At 45.0% G+C, this 13,535-nt stretch overlaps 1 protein-coding gene across 3 annotated transcripts in view; it reads right to left on the bottom strand.

Moving 5' to 3' along the window:
* Positions 1-1,120: 1,120 nt before the first annotated feature.
* The window catches only part of krit1 (KRIT1 ankyrin repeat containing), a 60,898-nt gene continuing 48,483 nt past the window's right edge, over positions 1,121-13,535 (bottom strand). For all 3 annotated transcript variants that reach the window (XM_084312640.1, XM_084312641.1, XM_084312642.1), the window contains 4 exons: positions 7,039-7,126; positions 4,204-4,410; positions 2,935-3,051; positions 1,121-1,447 (listed from right to left, as the gene is read on the bottom strand). In XM_084312640.1, the coding sequence (XP_084168766.1) occupies positions 1,358-1,447; positions 2,935-3,051; positions 4,204-4,410; positions 7,039-7,126 (502 nt within the window). In that variant the 3' untranslated portion in view covers positions 1,121-1,357. The remainder of the gene's footprint in view (positions 1,448-2,934; positions 3,052-4,203; positions 4,411-7,038; positions 7,127-13,535) is intronic.

Below are 13,535 nucleotides of genomic sequence, written 5' to 3' on the forward strand. Positions count from 1 at the left end.
TGCTTTATCAGGGGGTGTGTCTTGGATGGGGATGTGGTAGGGATAGATGTGTGAGGTGTCCGGGGGACTGGCTGTTCCGGGGGGGTTCACATGCCTTCGAGCAACACTGTACTTATTGTACTTATTTTATGCCTATTCTTATGTCTGCACGTTCTACGTTGCACTACTTTTATACCTATTCTCATGTCTGCACTTTATGCATTGCTTTAGTTTTATTCTGTCAACTGTATACAAATGTTATGCCTATGTAAATTTTATGCTATTTGCTGTGGGGCACTTTGGTTTGCGGTCCATGTGTGAAAGGTGCTATATGTTATTATTATTTATTATTATTATATTGTAAAAAATGCATGCATTGAAATGTCTAAGTCTCGACGACATTGAAAATGAGGGTGACCTCAATTGTCCTTTGAGAATAAATAAAGGTTTGAATGTGCACTCATAACGTACCGTTTTAGTCTGTATTTCTAATCACTTCACTCTCCAAAGTGTTTTTTTTTTTTATTATCTTTTCCCCCCTTCTTTTTCCGTTTTTCTCCCCTCCCAATGTTAGTCGTTATGCCAATTCCCAATCCCCTTCCTGGTCGTTGCGCACTCTACCCCCTACAGTCGGTCTGGGAGAGTGGAGGCTATCACATGCTTCCTCCGACACATGTGTACCCAGCCCACCGCTTCTTTTCACCTGGCAGCGCGGACTCTCATTGGGAGAGTGTAACGTGTGGAAGGTCACACTACCTCTCCTAGATCCTTCACTTGCTGTGCAGGCACCCCGACCGAACTGTAGGAGTCGCTGTTTACAATGACCAGGACCCACCCTCGCCGGGTTTCCCACCCGCTAACACTGCCAATTGTGTTAGTATGGATGGTCGGCCAACCCTGGAAGCACCACAGTTGGATTCGATCCCACTGTCTCTGTGGTGGTAGACAGATGCTTAGTCCGCTGCGCTACCTGGCCGCCCTCCAAAGTGTTTTTAACCAGATAGATACTGACACATTGCTATATTGATAGCTGATGCATCCAATGAAACTCAATAAAAAAAATTTGAAAGAAAAGAGAATAAATGGCCACATTTATTCATTTATATTAAAATACAGCATTAAATACAAATATTTACAACCAATGAAAAGGTAACAGAACTCGTTACGTAAAATAGCCTGCATTCGTATGCGGATAATCAAAATACACATGTGAGGTCGTGTAAGATATGCACGTTATATACAAATTCATGAATTTTGTGAAAAATAGACTTGCTTCTCCGTACACAAATACTGTGGTCCAATAAAAAATTAAATAAAAGCAATATCCAACTCGAGTCGAATAGGAATCGTGGAGAATGATGTTGTCTTCAGCCGTTCTTCAACCATACGCATATTTGTCCGATAAGCTTTTATCGTTTGGTGTCATCTGTCCACTTAGCTTCATTAACAGTTTCACAATGAGACCAGCCTTCAAAAGAAAAGAAAAGACATTGTCACGAGAAAGTCACGTAAACAAAGATCATTGGAATATTGATCACTGGAATATTGATCACTGGAATATTGATCACTGGAATATTGATCATTGGAAGTAACAATTATTTAAGTCACAATTCTGGGATTAATAGAGGATAACATCTTGATCCCAGAGTGCTTTGTGCTGTGGAATACAACTGTATTGTAAATATGGCATATTAAGACACACAACTTGTCAGTTACTGATCACATTTTATATCACCTTTTTATAGGGGACATGTTATGTATATTTTCAACTATTTGATATGACTTCCTTGAATCTGTGGAACATGTTAGTACATTTTTTTGCAAATAAACTAGTCTGAATCAAATTTTAATAATTTATTTGCAAGCACCTCTTTCTTCCCTAAACTTGTTTAGGCTTGTTAATCTGATGACTTCAAACCCTGGCCAAACGGCAAGGAAGAGGCTATATATGTAATTTACCCCGGGAGCTAAATAACATTTCATACTGACAAATCCAAAACAAAGACTAACCCTAAATAACATTTCAGACTGACACATCCATACAAAGACTAACCCTAAATAACATTTCAGACTGACAAATCCATACAAAGACTAACCCTAAATAACATTTCAGACTGACGAATCTAAACAAATGTTGTCCTCTTTACGTTTTATTTCTTCACTCTACTGAATGTTTATAGATTAGAAATCGGGTTTAAATCGATTAGAAACATTACTTTATATTTGTAGGAAACCTAGCATGCATGTCTTGGTGTGGGAGGAAACCCATGCAAACACAGGGAGACCTCCTGCTGGGGTTTGAACCCATGGTCTTCTTGCTGTTTGACAAGATTTCAGATTCAGATTCAGATTCAGAATACTTTATTCACCATATTGTAGTACAAATGGAACGTGATTCGACATTTACAGTGCATGCTTTTTTTCACAATTAAGAACAACACAACAGTAAATAAATAATTATAAAGTGCAAAACAGGACCATTCATTTCATTACCATTACATTACCATATATGGTTAATTAGGGACGGTTCTGTATGCAAATGCGTACAATCATGCACGAGCATAGACGGTAAGAACATTGGTATTTATCAACACGGAGTGTGCGTACAACCTGTGCACGCACAGTTGATAAATCCCGATTTTTCTGTGCATAGAGACATTCTAAATTCCGTGCTTAGGAACAAAAATAGAACACTTTCTATGGATTATTGATAAATGAGGGCCCTGGACTTTTACTTTTTAAATCGATACTTTTTAAATATTTTTGGCTGTATATCTTAGAATGTATATAGGCTACATATCTTAGAATGTATATCCCAGACTGTATTTTTATTCTTATTTGTGATTTTAGATTTTTGACTACCTAAATGTTTACTGTGAGCGATCTGTAGTGCTGAATTTCCCTCGGGATCAATCAAGTACTTCTATTCTATTCTATTTCTGGAAAGGTAGTTACCTGTTTGGTGTGCACTATGAAGTTCATTTTGTTTTCCACACTGTGGATCTGGAAGTACTGGTCAGCATGTCCTAGTTGCCACATGAAAGCTCCATACTCTAAGCTGATGAGAAGCACCTGGGGACACAAAGACAAAAACAACTTTTGTACTTCAACCATCACTTGAAAACACAACAATCAAGCAAAATAATGCCATACAGATATGCTTATTAAGAGGCTTTCCTGAACATAAATCAAGCTTTGTCCTGAGCAGTATGGAGAATAAAGATACTGAACTTTAAACTGAACTGACAATCAGCAAAAGCACATCTCTACACTGTGGTTCACTGAAATATTAACATAGATGGAACGATAGCAAATAATGGAATAATAGCGAATGCATGAAATTAAGCGACAGTTAAACTGATAATTTCAACGTGAATTTTGTCTGTCAATCACGCTAGGATGCATAAACAGGCAGGTCTGGATGCTCTCGCCGTAGACCACATCCTGAAGTAGTCTGGCTCACATTTCAATCAGAACTCTACATACTGTATGTAGTCTGGAGTCTGGACACACAATCGAGCCTATAATGTGCATAATAAACTAATTAAAGAGATGGAGACACATCAATGGAATCTCATAATAATAATAATAATAATAATAATAATAATAATAATAATAATAATAATAATAATAATAATAATAATAATAATAATAATAATAAACTTAATTTGTATAGCACCTTTCATACAAGAATTGTAGCTCAAAGTGCTTCACAGCAGATAATAGGCACAAAATGAGCACATAGTGCAGACATACTGTATAAAATCACAGTTTTTCACATTAGGATCTAACATCCCAATAGGCCACCTTGTTTATGGTTTGATTCTATGGCAGTTTTAAAATAGACAATAAAAAAAAGAGTAAAATAGAATAGACATTTAGACAGTGCAATAAAATAGCTCAGAATTACTGTTTAACAGTTTAAAACGGTCTTTACCTTCCCTGTTTGGTATCCACAGTTTCAAACCTGACAGTCTTCCTTCCTGTTTGATACCCACTTTGACCCTTCAAACCTCCCTCTCAGGGCGCAGTTCCCTCTCAGGGTGCAGTTCCCTCTCAGGGCGCAGTTCTAGGCCTGGGCCCCCCACACAGTTTTAAAACCTGACAGTCTTTCTTCCTGCTTGACACCCACCCACACAGTTCAAATCTCATGGTGTCATAGATCTTCACACTCGCATCTAAAGTCAATTCAAATAAAATAACTGTATTTTGTGGGATATATACCTTGGTCTCCATGTTCATGAGGTGCAGACCCGTGGTGTTGACGCCCACAAAGACGCGGATGACCTTGTGGTTGCTGGAGCTGGCCTTGGTGTAGACTTGGCCCGTGAAGAAGGCCGCCCCGTAGGTGGGGATGTCCCAGCAGTTCTGCAGGAAGAGCCGCTGCAGGTGGTGCATCTCCTTGCTCACCCCCTCGCTGGTGCTCAGGCTCTGCGGGGGACGAGGTAAGGCTGTCACATCCTGCCGGGACTCTTTGTATAATATACCTGTTCTCGCTGTATTTTTATTTATTTTATTTAACCTTTATTTAACCAGATAAAAAAAGCATTGAGACTAAATCTAATTTACATTGCTGACCTGGCCAAGAAAGACTGCAACGTTTCCACAATGGTAAAAACAACAAAAACATATAAAACACAGAGAACAACACAATAAAAAGCAATCACTACATTGTGCACATTTGGAACAATAAAAAACCAAGGTACGTTACTTATTACTACATGAGCAGCTGGTGGTAAGGACCTCTGATAACATCCGTTTAAAACTGGCTAAAGGAACACGTGCCATCAGTTTGAGGCTTGACTGAAGGTCATTCCAAGACCAAGGACCAAAATTTAAAAAAAATACTCCTTTTTCCAGCCTCAGTCCGCACAGCAGGTACCTGGAACCGTATCCAGGCACTGGATCTGAGGGGTATACTGTGGTGAAAGTAACTTGCTTGATCCATAGTTCGTTTGGTCCAATTTTATAGGTTACATACGTAAGAGATTTGGCTGAGAAGACCAGACCGGAAGTCCTGGCCTGGCCTGGGACCCCGAAACTGGCTCCCAGAATCACAGAATACGTTGATATTTATACTTCACAGGAAAGGGTGGGGCTAGGTGACCAGGTCATCAGGTTATACTGGAAGGGGAGGGGGGTGTTAGGGATGTTGGGGGTTTTAGGGGGAGACTGATTGATCAGGGGACACAGGAAGTCAAGTCAAGTCAAGAGTTTTATTTGTCACGGCATACAAGTATACAATGAAATGCGGGTGGTCTTGCCCGCAACGATATGCAATACAGTGGTACAACATATAACAGAATCCAATAAAAACAACATTGTGCAATAACAGGTAACAGGTAACATGGTGTGACATCTCGGTATCTGTACATCGTTATTTACAGAGCATATAGGACATGCTAGGTAGCTTTGGTAGTGCAATACACTGTTACTGTTGCTATACTAATTTAAAGTGGCCTTTCCTTTTGGCAATAAGTGTGGGTGAGTGCGGCATGAGTGTGGCATGAGTGTGTACCCGCTCATGTTAAAGTGTTAAAGTGGCTGCTAGTGCACAGCGTGCGTGTCGTGTGTGTGCTCATGTGTGCTTGTGTGTGGATAGTTCAGTGTTCTGTGGCACTCAATGTTCATTGTTCAAGGCTCTGATGGCCTGGGGGAAGAAGCTGAGCCTAAGCCTCTCTGTCCTAGTAGCTGGGGTTCGCAGGCGTCTGCCTGACCTCAGCAGCTGGAACAGGCTGTTATTGGGGTGGTGGGGGTCTTTCATTATTCTGCAGGCTCTAGATTTGCACCTCTTGTTGTATAGAACCTGCAGGGGAGGTAGTGCAATACCCGTGGTACGCTCGGCTGAGCGCACCACTCTCTGTAGGGCCTTCTTGTCCTGTGCCGTGCTGTTTCCATACCAGGCAGTGATGTTTCCGGTCAAGATGCTCTCTACAGCTCCTGAGTAGAAGGACTGGAGTATCTTCCCCGATACTCTGAACTTCCTTAACTGTCTCAGGTGGTAGAGGCGCTGTTTCGCCTTCTTTACTACTGTGTCTATGTGTGTTGACCATGTCAGATCCTCTGAGATGTGGACCCCCAGGTACTTAAAGCTGCTCACCCTGTCCACTGTAGCCCCGTTAATCCTCAGTGGTGTGTGTGTCTCCTGCTGTCCTCTCCTATAATCCACGATCAGCTCCTTGGTTTTACCAATGTTCAGGAGCAGGCTGTTGTCCTGGCAGCAGCGTTCCAGTACCTCAACCTCCTCCCGGTAGGCCTTCTCGTCGTTGTCCGAGATCAGCCCCACCACCACGTGTCGTCTGCGAACTTCACTATGGAGTTGGAGCTGAACTTGGCCACACAATCGTGTGTGTAGAGTGAGTACAGCAGGGGGCTCAGAACACAGCCCTGGGGGGACCCGATGCTCAGGGTGATGGTGTTGGAGGTCTGACCCCCCACCCTGACCGCCTGGGGTCTTTCGCTCAGAAAGTCCAGTACCCAGGCGCCCAGCTCGATCAGCTTGTCCACCAGTCTGGTGGGGACTATGGTGTTGAACGCTGAGCTGTAGTCAATGAACAACAGTCTCACAAGACTGATTAGATCAGGAGACAAAGGGATTGATCAAGGGAGATGGGGTAGACAGGACGTGGGTATTGGAGAGAAATGGGAGGGGGAGGGCCCGGGGGATATATAATTTCGAACAAACCGTGTTCGAGCCAATCAGCAATACCAACTGAGTCATGTGACTAAGTTGAGCCCTACCTGCGCGAGCTGCTGCGCTAAAAAAGTATGACGGGGCTCCATAGAGAAACCATGACACTCCCCTGACTAAAAGTTGTTTCAAACGAAAACAGCTGGATGTCATTTTGCTTTGAGTGTGAGTCTTTCACCTCTTACATATCTAGCTTTGTCATGGATTGATTATTTAGATCGCTAGCATGGCTAACAAATGCAAATATATTGTAGTCTGCCCTGTTGTTCTGACCAGGATTAATGCGCGCGCACACTGAGTCTGACGTGGACAGCGAACAGGTCTATAGAGGATGAGGGAAAATCTTCATGGTGAAAATTAAATAATACCTTGTATTCATGAAGAATCCTGTTCGTCCAATGATGCGCTTTGCTCTTCACCTTGGATATCGGGACGATAGATTTGAGGTTTTCCTCACTGTTGAAAACAAAACAGAAACAATTAATTAAATAATTCCAATCTTCGGTTGGAGGTCACAATGGCTGATTTGCAGAAGTTTTATAATCAAAATGAAGATTTTTTTTTAAAGATTTTACTAACACAATGTTATTTGGCTTTCCTAATCTATAATATAGGATAGGTAGATTGATATAGATTATTATGTCCTACATAATTCATCATAATACAAACACAGTCAGTCTTTCCCGTAGGATTTTTTTCAGGGGGGGTGGTAGGCCCCCCGAAACTACTAGTGTTGTCGCGGGGCGCGCGGGTCACGGATACGTGGTGTCAACAGTCTCGTCATGGACGCGCGCAGTAAGGCGGTTGTTAGTATCGGTGCATTTCTCTACACTGAGCTGAAATTAAATGATTGCACATAAATTAGGTAAATAAATATTAACAATATTTATTTACAACACATAAATTAACTTATTTACAATTATACATACCGTAGTGACAACACACAACAACACTCATAACTATTTACAACCAGTGTCAGAGCGAGCGCACTCAAGTTGTTCGGAAATTGCACACTGGACGCTCTGACCGAAGAGTCAGTTTATCAGAGCGGAGCAGATTTTCAGAGTGAATTTATTAACTCATCTTAACTAGGGCCTTATGAAATCCGTTTTTATCTTTTCCTGTTTTCGGATATGAATTTTCCTGTTTTCGGATTGCTCTGTTTTTAATTTTCCTGTTTTCGGATTTCTCTGATTTTATATTTTTTCCTTTGTATTTAACAAAAGAAAACAATACAAAATTATGTTTTCAACTAACTTTAATAACAGCACATCTGCAAACAGTGCCAGTGTAGTTCAATGTTCAGTGCCAGTTCAGTTATGAGGTTTATTTTTTTCAATTCAGTTCAGTTCTGCTTCATACTAGCTCCGCTCAGCGTCATATTGCATATATCTCGCTTCAGCGTATATACACTGAATACATTTCAAAATGTACCTTTAAATGCCAGCATTCATCTGGCCACACCCCCATCCGCTTACCTACATAAGCAGGGGTGGTGCCACACACTCATCTCCTTCTCAAATTTCATCACAAGCAACGTGCTGCTCATATGCCCACTTGACGTGGAGAAAAATATTTACTCTGAGGAAAGGAAGAACAAGGAGATACGTTGACATCATATCTTTATTTTCTCTCTCACTATTTTCGAGAAAATACGGCGATATTGTCTTCGTCACTGGAGTGTCTGGAAGATGGTGATCATTCTAAAAACCTCCACCGGTTTTTGTATTGGGGGCGCGCCGCTGCATGCCTCCCAACTGCAGTTCCTTGCTGTGGCTGGTTGCGGTAAAACCTTTCAGGACACAGCTGAACTGTAGGACGCGCCGCTGTTGTGAGAAGTGGTGGGTTCCAGGTTGGTGAGTAATGTTTTGCTTGCGGGCTCCACTTGTCTGTTAGTGCTATGGGGGCTAGCTGACAATGTTTACGAACACCGGCCCCAGATTAGGGTCTTTTGTTCAGCCTCTTAGGCAACAGCGGAAGACCTTGGTCTGAAGCCCATTATAGTTAACTAGTGGGCCACGACCATTAACACTGGTGATCCCTGTGTTTTCTGGACGAGTGGATGTTTTCTCTGTCACCGTGTAGGCCCCGTCTTTCATATACAAATGAGAGTATTCCCTCACGAGGAAATATGGGCATGGTTGTTCGTTAGCGGAAGATCTGTGTTCAAATCAGCTACAGCCCAGATGGGAATTGTGCTGGCCCCGTCGGATGTTGGTAAAATCACCGTTGTAAAACTGTGTTAACGTCTCGTTTCTCTTCTCTCTTAAACAGTGAGGAGGGTTTCAGAACGGCGGCATGTCTAAGTGTGGCTTGTTATATCATTGTGTACAGGTTCAGGTGATAGCTGATTAGCTTTCGTGCTAGTTGTGGCCTACTGTGTTAGCCAGTCAGCTGTTAGCTGCGGCGTTAGCCTGTTGTGTCACTAGGCTAGGAAACGTTAGCTTGCGTGCTAGTTGTGGCCTACCTATGCTAGGCTAGGAAACGTTAGCTTGCTGCTATCGGCCGAGGCGGCCGTTAGCTTAATGCTACACTGTTGAACGTGTTGTGACTATAACATGTTTTAAACACTCTTGACTACGACGTCATCTTTGACAGAGGATGTTCGTCGAACCTGCCCTGAGTCAGACGGCAAGGACTGCGTCAACAAGGAGCACCGTAGCGGCGGGTTGGAGCAGCAAGCTGCCCGTGTCGTCAAACACAGGAGGCTGTGTTTACTTCGGTGCCATGTTAGAGACTGCACTTCGCTTGATCTGCGCTCCGGGTAGGCAAGGTCTGGACCAGACCTTGAACACTTCTTCTTGCTTTCCCTTCTAAATGTTTTGTAAATAACGATGTTTTCCAAAACGTGTGCTGCTGCACTACATTTAGGATACGATGCGAGTTATGTGTGAATTGTCTTGTCACTGGTATTAGCTTCTCCATGCAAATAGGGTTGTTTATTACAGATGTGAAAATGATCTGGTTTGTTGTGTTGAGAAACATCATGTGTGTTCTTGTACCGAGCACTCTCAACTAAGGGGGTTAAACTAACCTATAAAGCTATGCTTAGTGACATATGAGTAAAGAATGATTCTTCTCTCAGCCTGTAATGACAATGAACAGTGTGTTCACATATTAACAGGTTTACCTGTTTAACTGGCCGTATTAAGGGTAAAGTAGGAGGGGTGTGTTTCCCCCCGGTTCCCTGGGGACTTCTTCATCCTCCTCTCAGACATGTTGTTACACTATATTGTGTCACTGTGTGGTAGGGATACGATGTAACCCTTAGCTTGATTGCTGAGGTTGTGCTAAAACTGCTTGAGAAACTTTATTTTCCTAAAAGAAAAGATTGTTTGGTCGCTTTTCGTGTGTGCTTAGCAAGGCCTGTGGCCGATACTAATCGAGAATTATGTATTCTCTCATTATGAAAAACGGCGTTCCTCTGTAGAGTGTTTTTGCCATTTTTTGTAGGTGATAATGGGTTGTGTGTGTCGTGTGACCTACAACTGGGTTGGGCTGGCCACAGAAGCACATGTGTAAGTTTGGTACCGGGGCTCTTGGAGGGCCCTCTCTGTTCTGTGTTTTTTCCTTAGTAAAAATCAGATAGCAGGTTAGCGCATGCGCTGTGTGAAGCTGTTAGACGCTTCATGGAGCTGACTATGACTGCGTCATACTCTTTTTTGTCATTACATCGTATCATGGGTGTGGGGTCGTAAAGGGGTGAACTGGTAACCTTTTCTCCCCCTTTTTTCTGTTGGTCAGGGGTAAACCCACCTGTCCTTCAAGGTTCCTGTCACGTTGCGGTTCGGCACGTTACAGGGTGAGGGGGGGGGGGGAGAGTTTCCTGGTCCCACGCCCCAGAAATCCCCCCGCCATAGAGTACGTCACTGTGCGCGTCTCTGTTGGTAGGACTTCCGTGTGCTGTTCAGGTTCATAAGATGGATCTGTTTCAGGGGGTGGTCAGGGCTCCTCCTCACGAAGCTCCTATTCGGGCCTTCTGTGAGTTGGGATTCTCCTTCCATGTGAGGGAGCCTCCTCAGAGTACAGAGCCTCCTCCTCAGATTGTCAAGGTGAGTGGAACCTCAAGAAGGAGTCCTACTCTATTGTGTGTGTATTCGATTCAATTCGATTATTGAGTGTGTATGGGTTCAGTGCCTCCTCCCCGGAGAGCCCTAAAACCAAACTTTTACATGGCTCAAGGTGCAATATATTCTTTTCAATCTGTACAGCTCGCGTGGGAAGTCTCTCTGGGGATTTCCGTTTCCTTCCTATGGGAGGGTGGTGGGATGTAAAAATGTGAAAAATGTTTACCCCCGGCTGTGTAGACTGGGATACATACTGTTGGTGCTTCCTTCTTTTCTTTTAAAAAGAGTTGGAGTTAGGAAGTATCACACCCCTCTTGTCGTTCCCCTGGGCGCCTTGGGGATTCAATGACAGGTCTAAATAGCCTGTTCATTGATGTGGTTGTGTCCCGATGCACGCATAGTGCTAGCTCGGGGTGTTCTGTAATCAGGCGACTGACTGGCACGCCTTGGTTGCTTGAGGTTAAAACGGCGTTTTTATAAAGCAACTGGGATGGAGGTTTTTCCTCTTCCGACAACCTGTTTTGGTTGTCGACGGATTCACGTTCATATCTGGGGGATGATGACGGAATGGATCTGGACATATGTAGAGGGGTCTCACGCCCTGGGGGTGGGCCACCGGGCGCGGTTCGCCCCGAACGTCTGGGTGGCGCCTTCTTTTCATGTTTAAGATCAACACGTATATCTGCCCCTTCTCCTGGAGTAGGCATGTCGGCGTGGTTAGGGCACGGGACTGGTTCTGGTCACGCTGGTCCGTATCAGTTAAACCCGTTGTCCGCCGGGGATGCAGATCTGCTGTTCTGGTACCCTGAGGGACTTGGGCTTTTTCAGGGGGGAAAATGCCAGGTTGGTCCGGGTGTCACAGGGTTAAGCGCTATGGAGGCCCTGGTTGGGTACATTTTGTACTCTGCACTGTCGTAATGGCTTACGGCCATGCCAACCTGTACACGCTCGCTCTCGTCAGATCTCGGCCGCTACACAGGTTGGTCCTGGTTAGTACTTGGTTGGGAGACCGCCTGGGAATACCAAGTACGGTGTGCTTGGGGCTGGTTCTCCATTCTTTTCGCTCCTCTCTCACGCATGGCGAAGAGGGGCCTGTTGGGGTGGTCTTTGACCTCCTCTGGTCACCCTGTGCTTCCCGTATCGCCGGGCCCGGTCCGAAGTAATGTTTCGTCGACCCGTAGGCCTGGGTTAACCCTTTTTTGGAAACTGAAACACTTGTACTGCGGTATAGCCGGTGTATACCCGCAGGTGTGTTTTGGAGTTTTTTCTTGAGGGGTTATAGGAACTACCACCGCATTGGGTAACACCAAGGTGGTTGATTCCCTGGTGTGTTGGGGCAGTGTCAACTCCCGGGTTACCCGGTTGAGGGTGCCCCTGCACGTTCATGACGTCTGCCAATCGTGTCAGCCTTCTCTGCCTCAACCCCTCTGGGTGGGTTTTTTTTAAATGGAGGCTTGGTCATGCAACAACGCCAGCATACGCCCCTTCCGCCGGGGCGGCTGTGTTCAGCTGTCCCCTCTGGCGCCTGTCTCGTCCGCAGTCTCCAGGCTCGGGTTAACAGCCTGTTGCCTGGTTTTTCCCCGGTGCGCTGCCTGCTTCCGTTGGTTAACCTTTTTTGTGTGCTTACGGCCATGCTGACTGCCTGTTCTGCAGGGTCAGTGTGCCAGGCGGTGGACTATTGGGGGGACAGGGCCCGCTCGGCTGAGGGGCCTTTGTCCGAATACGCTGGCGATGTGGGGGGCGGGGTCACTAAGTGCCCACCTGGTGGGGTCTTGATGCTGGCATCATGGACTTCTCCGGGCCCCCGTTCCATGGGGTCCAGTCCCTTTGGTGGGTCTGGGTCTTCCTTCGCGCTCCGCTGCTACGGCCTTGCCACAGGGTTGGGTTTGCCCTTGACCTCGTGATTCTGGGGGCAGTAACGAGGTTGTTCCCTCCGTTCGTTCCCGGGTGGCATGCGGGTTGTGCGTGTGTGTAGTCGTGGGGTCAAGCCACGGTCTGCTCACCCTGTGCGTTGAGTTGCTTGAGTGCCTCTTCGCACGGTCGGGTCCGTCGCCCTCCCGTGATTCCCCAATAGGGGGGGTGCCCTCCATTAGGGGGGGTCGGGGGGGCTCGGTCCTCCCTGATCTGTTGGTTGTGGGGGGCCTCAGCGGGGTACATTTGTCGAGCTTCTAGCTCCCGCTCAGCTCCTGCTATGCAATATGACGCTGAGCGGAGCTAGTATGAAGCAGAACGTTAGGTTATGTATATAACCAAGTTCTGTTAATACTAGTGACGCTCAGCGTCTAGACGCCGCTGCGGCCCTTGATTTTTCATTGTGGTGAAATTTGTTGGGAAGGAGATGAGTGTGTGGCACCACCCCTGCTTATGTAGGTAAGCGGATGGGGGTGTGGCCAGATGAATGCTGGCATTTAAAGGTACATTTTGAAATGTATTCAGTGTATATATGCTGAAGCGAGATATATGCAATATGACGCTGAGCGTCACTAGTAAATCAAATCAAATCAAATCAAATGTATTTATAGGGCCCGACAACACACGTTAATGTCCCCATGGGCCGTACAGGTCTTCTTTAAACAAGTCAAGAAGAAAACATAACAATAAGTCAAGAACAGAACAAGAACACCATAAGGTCCAAACATTTTTAGATGAATGCAAATAAATGAAAGAATGCAAGCACTCCCAGACATACCCCACGCGAAGGTAAGGAAAAACTCACTAAAACCTAAAAAAGCTCCACAGGCAGTGTGGAGGAGAGAAACCTTAGAAGGGCCATTCAAGGGGGGATCTCCCTTCTTAGA

Source organism: Notolepis coatsorum (genome assembly GCF_963971535.1).
Source record: "Notolepis coatsorum genome assembly, chromosome: 4".
NCBI classification, from domain to species: domain Eukaryota; kingdom Metazoa; phylum Chordata; class Actinopteri; order Aulopiformes; family Paralepididae; genus Notolepis; species Notolepis coatsorum.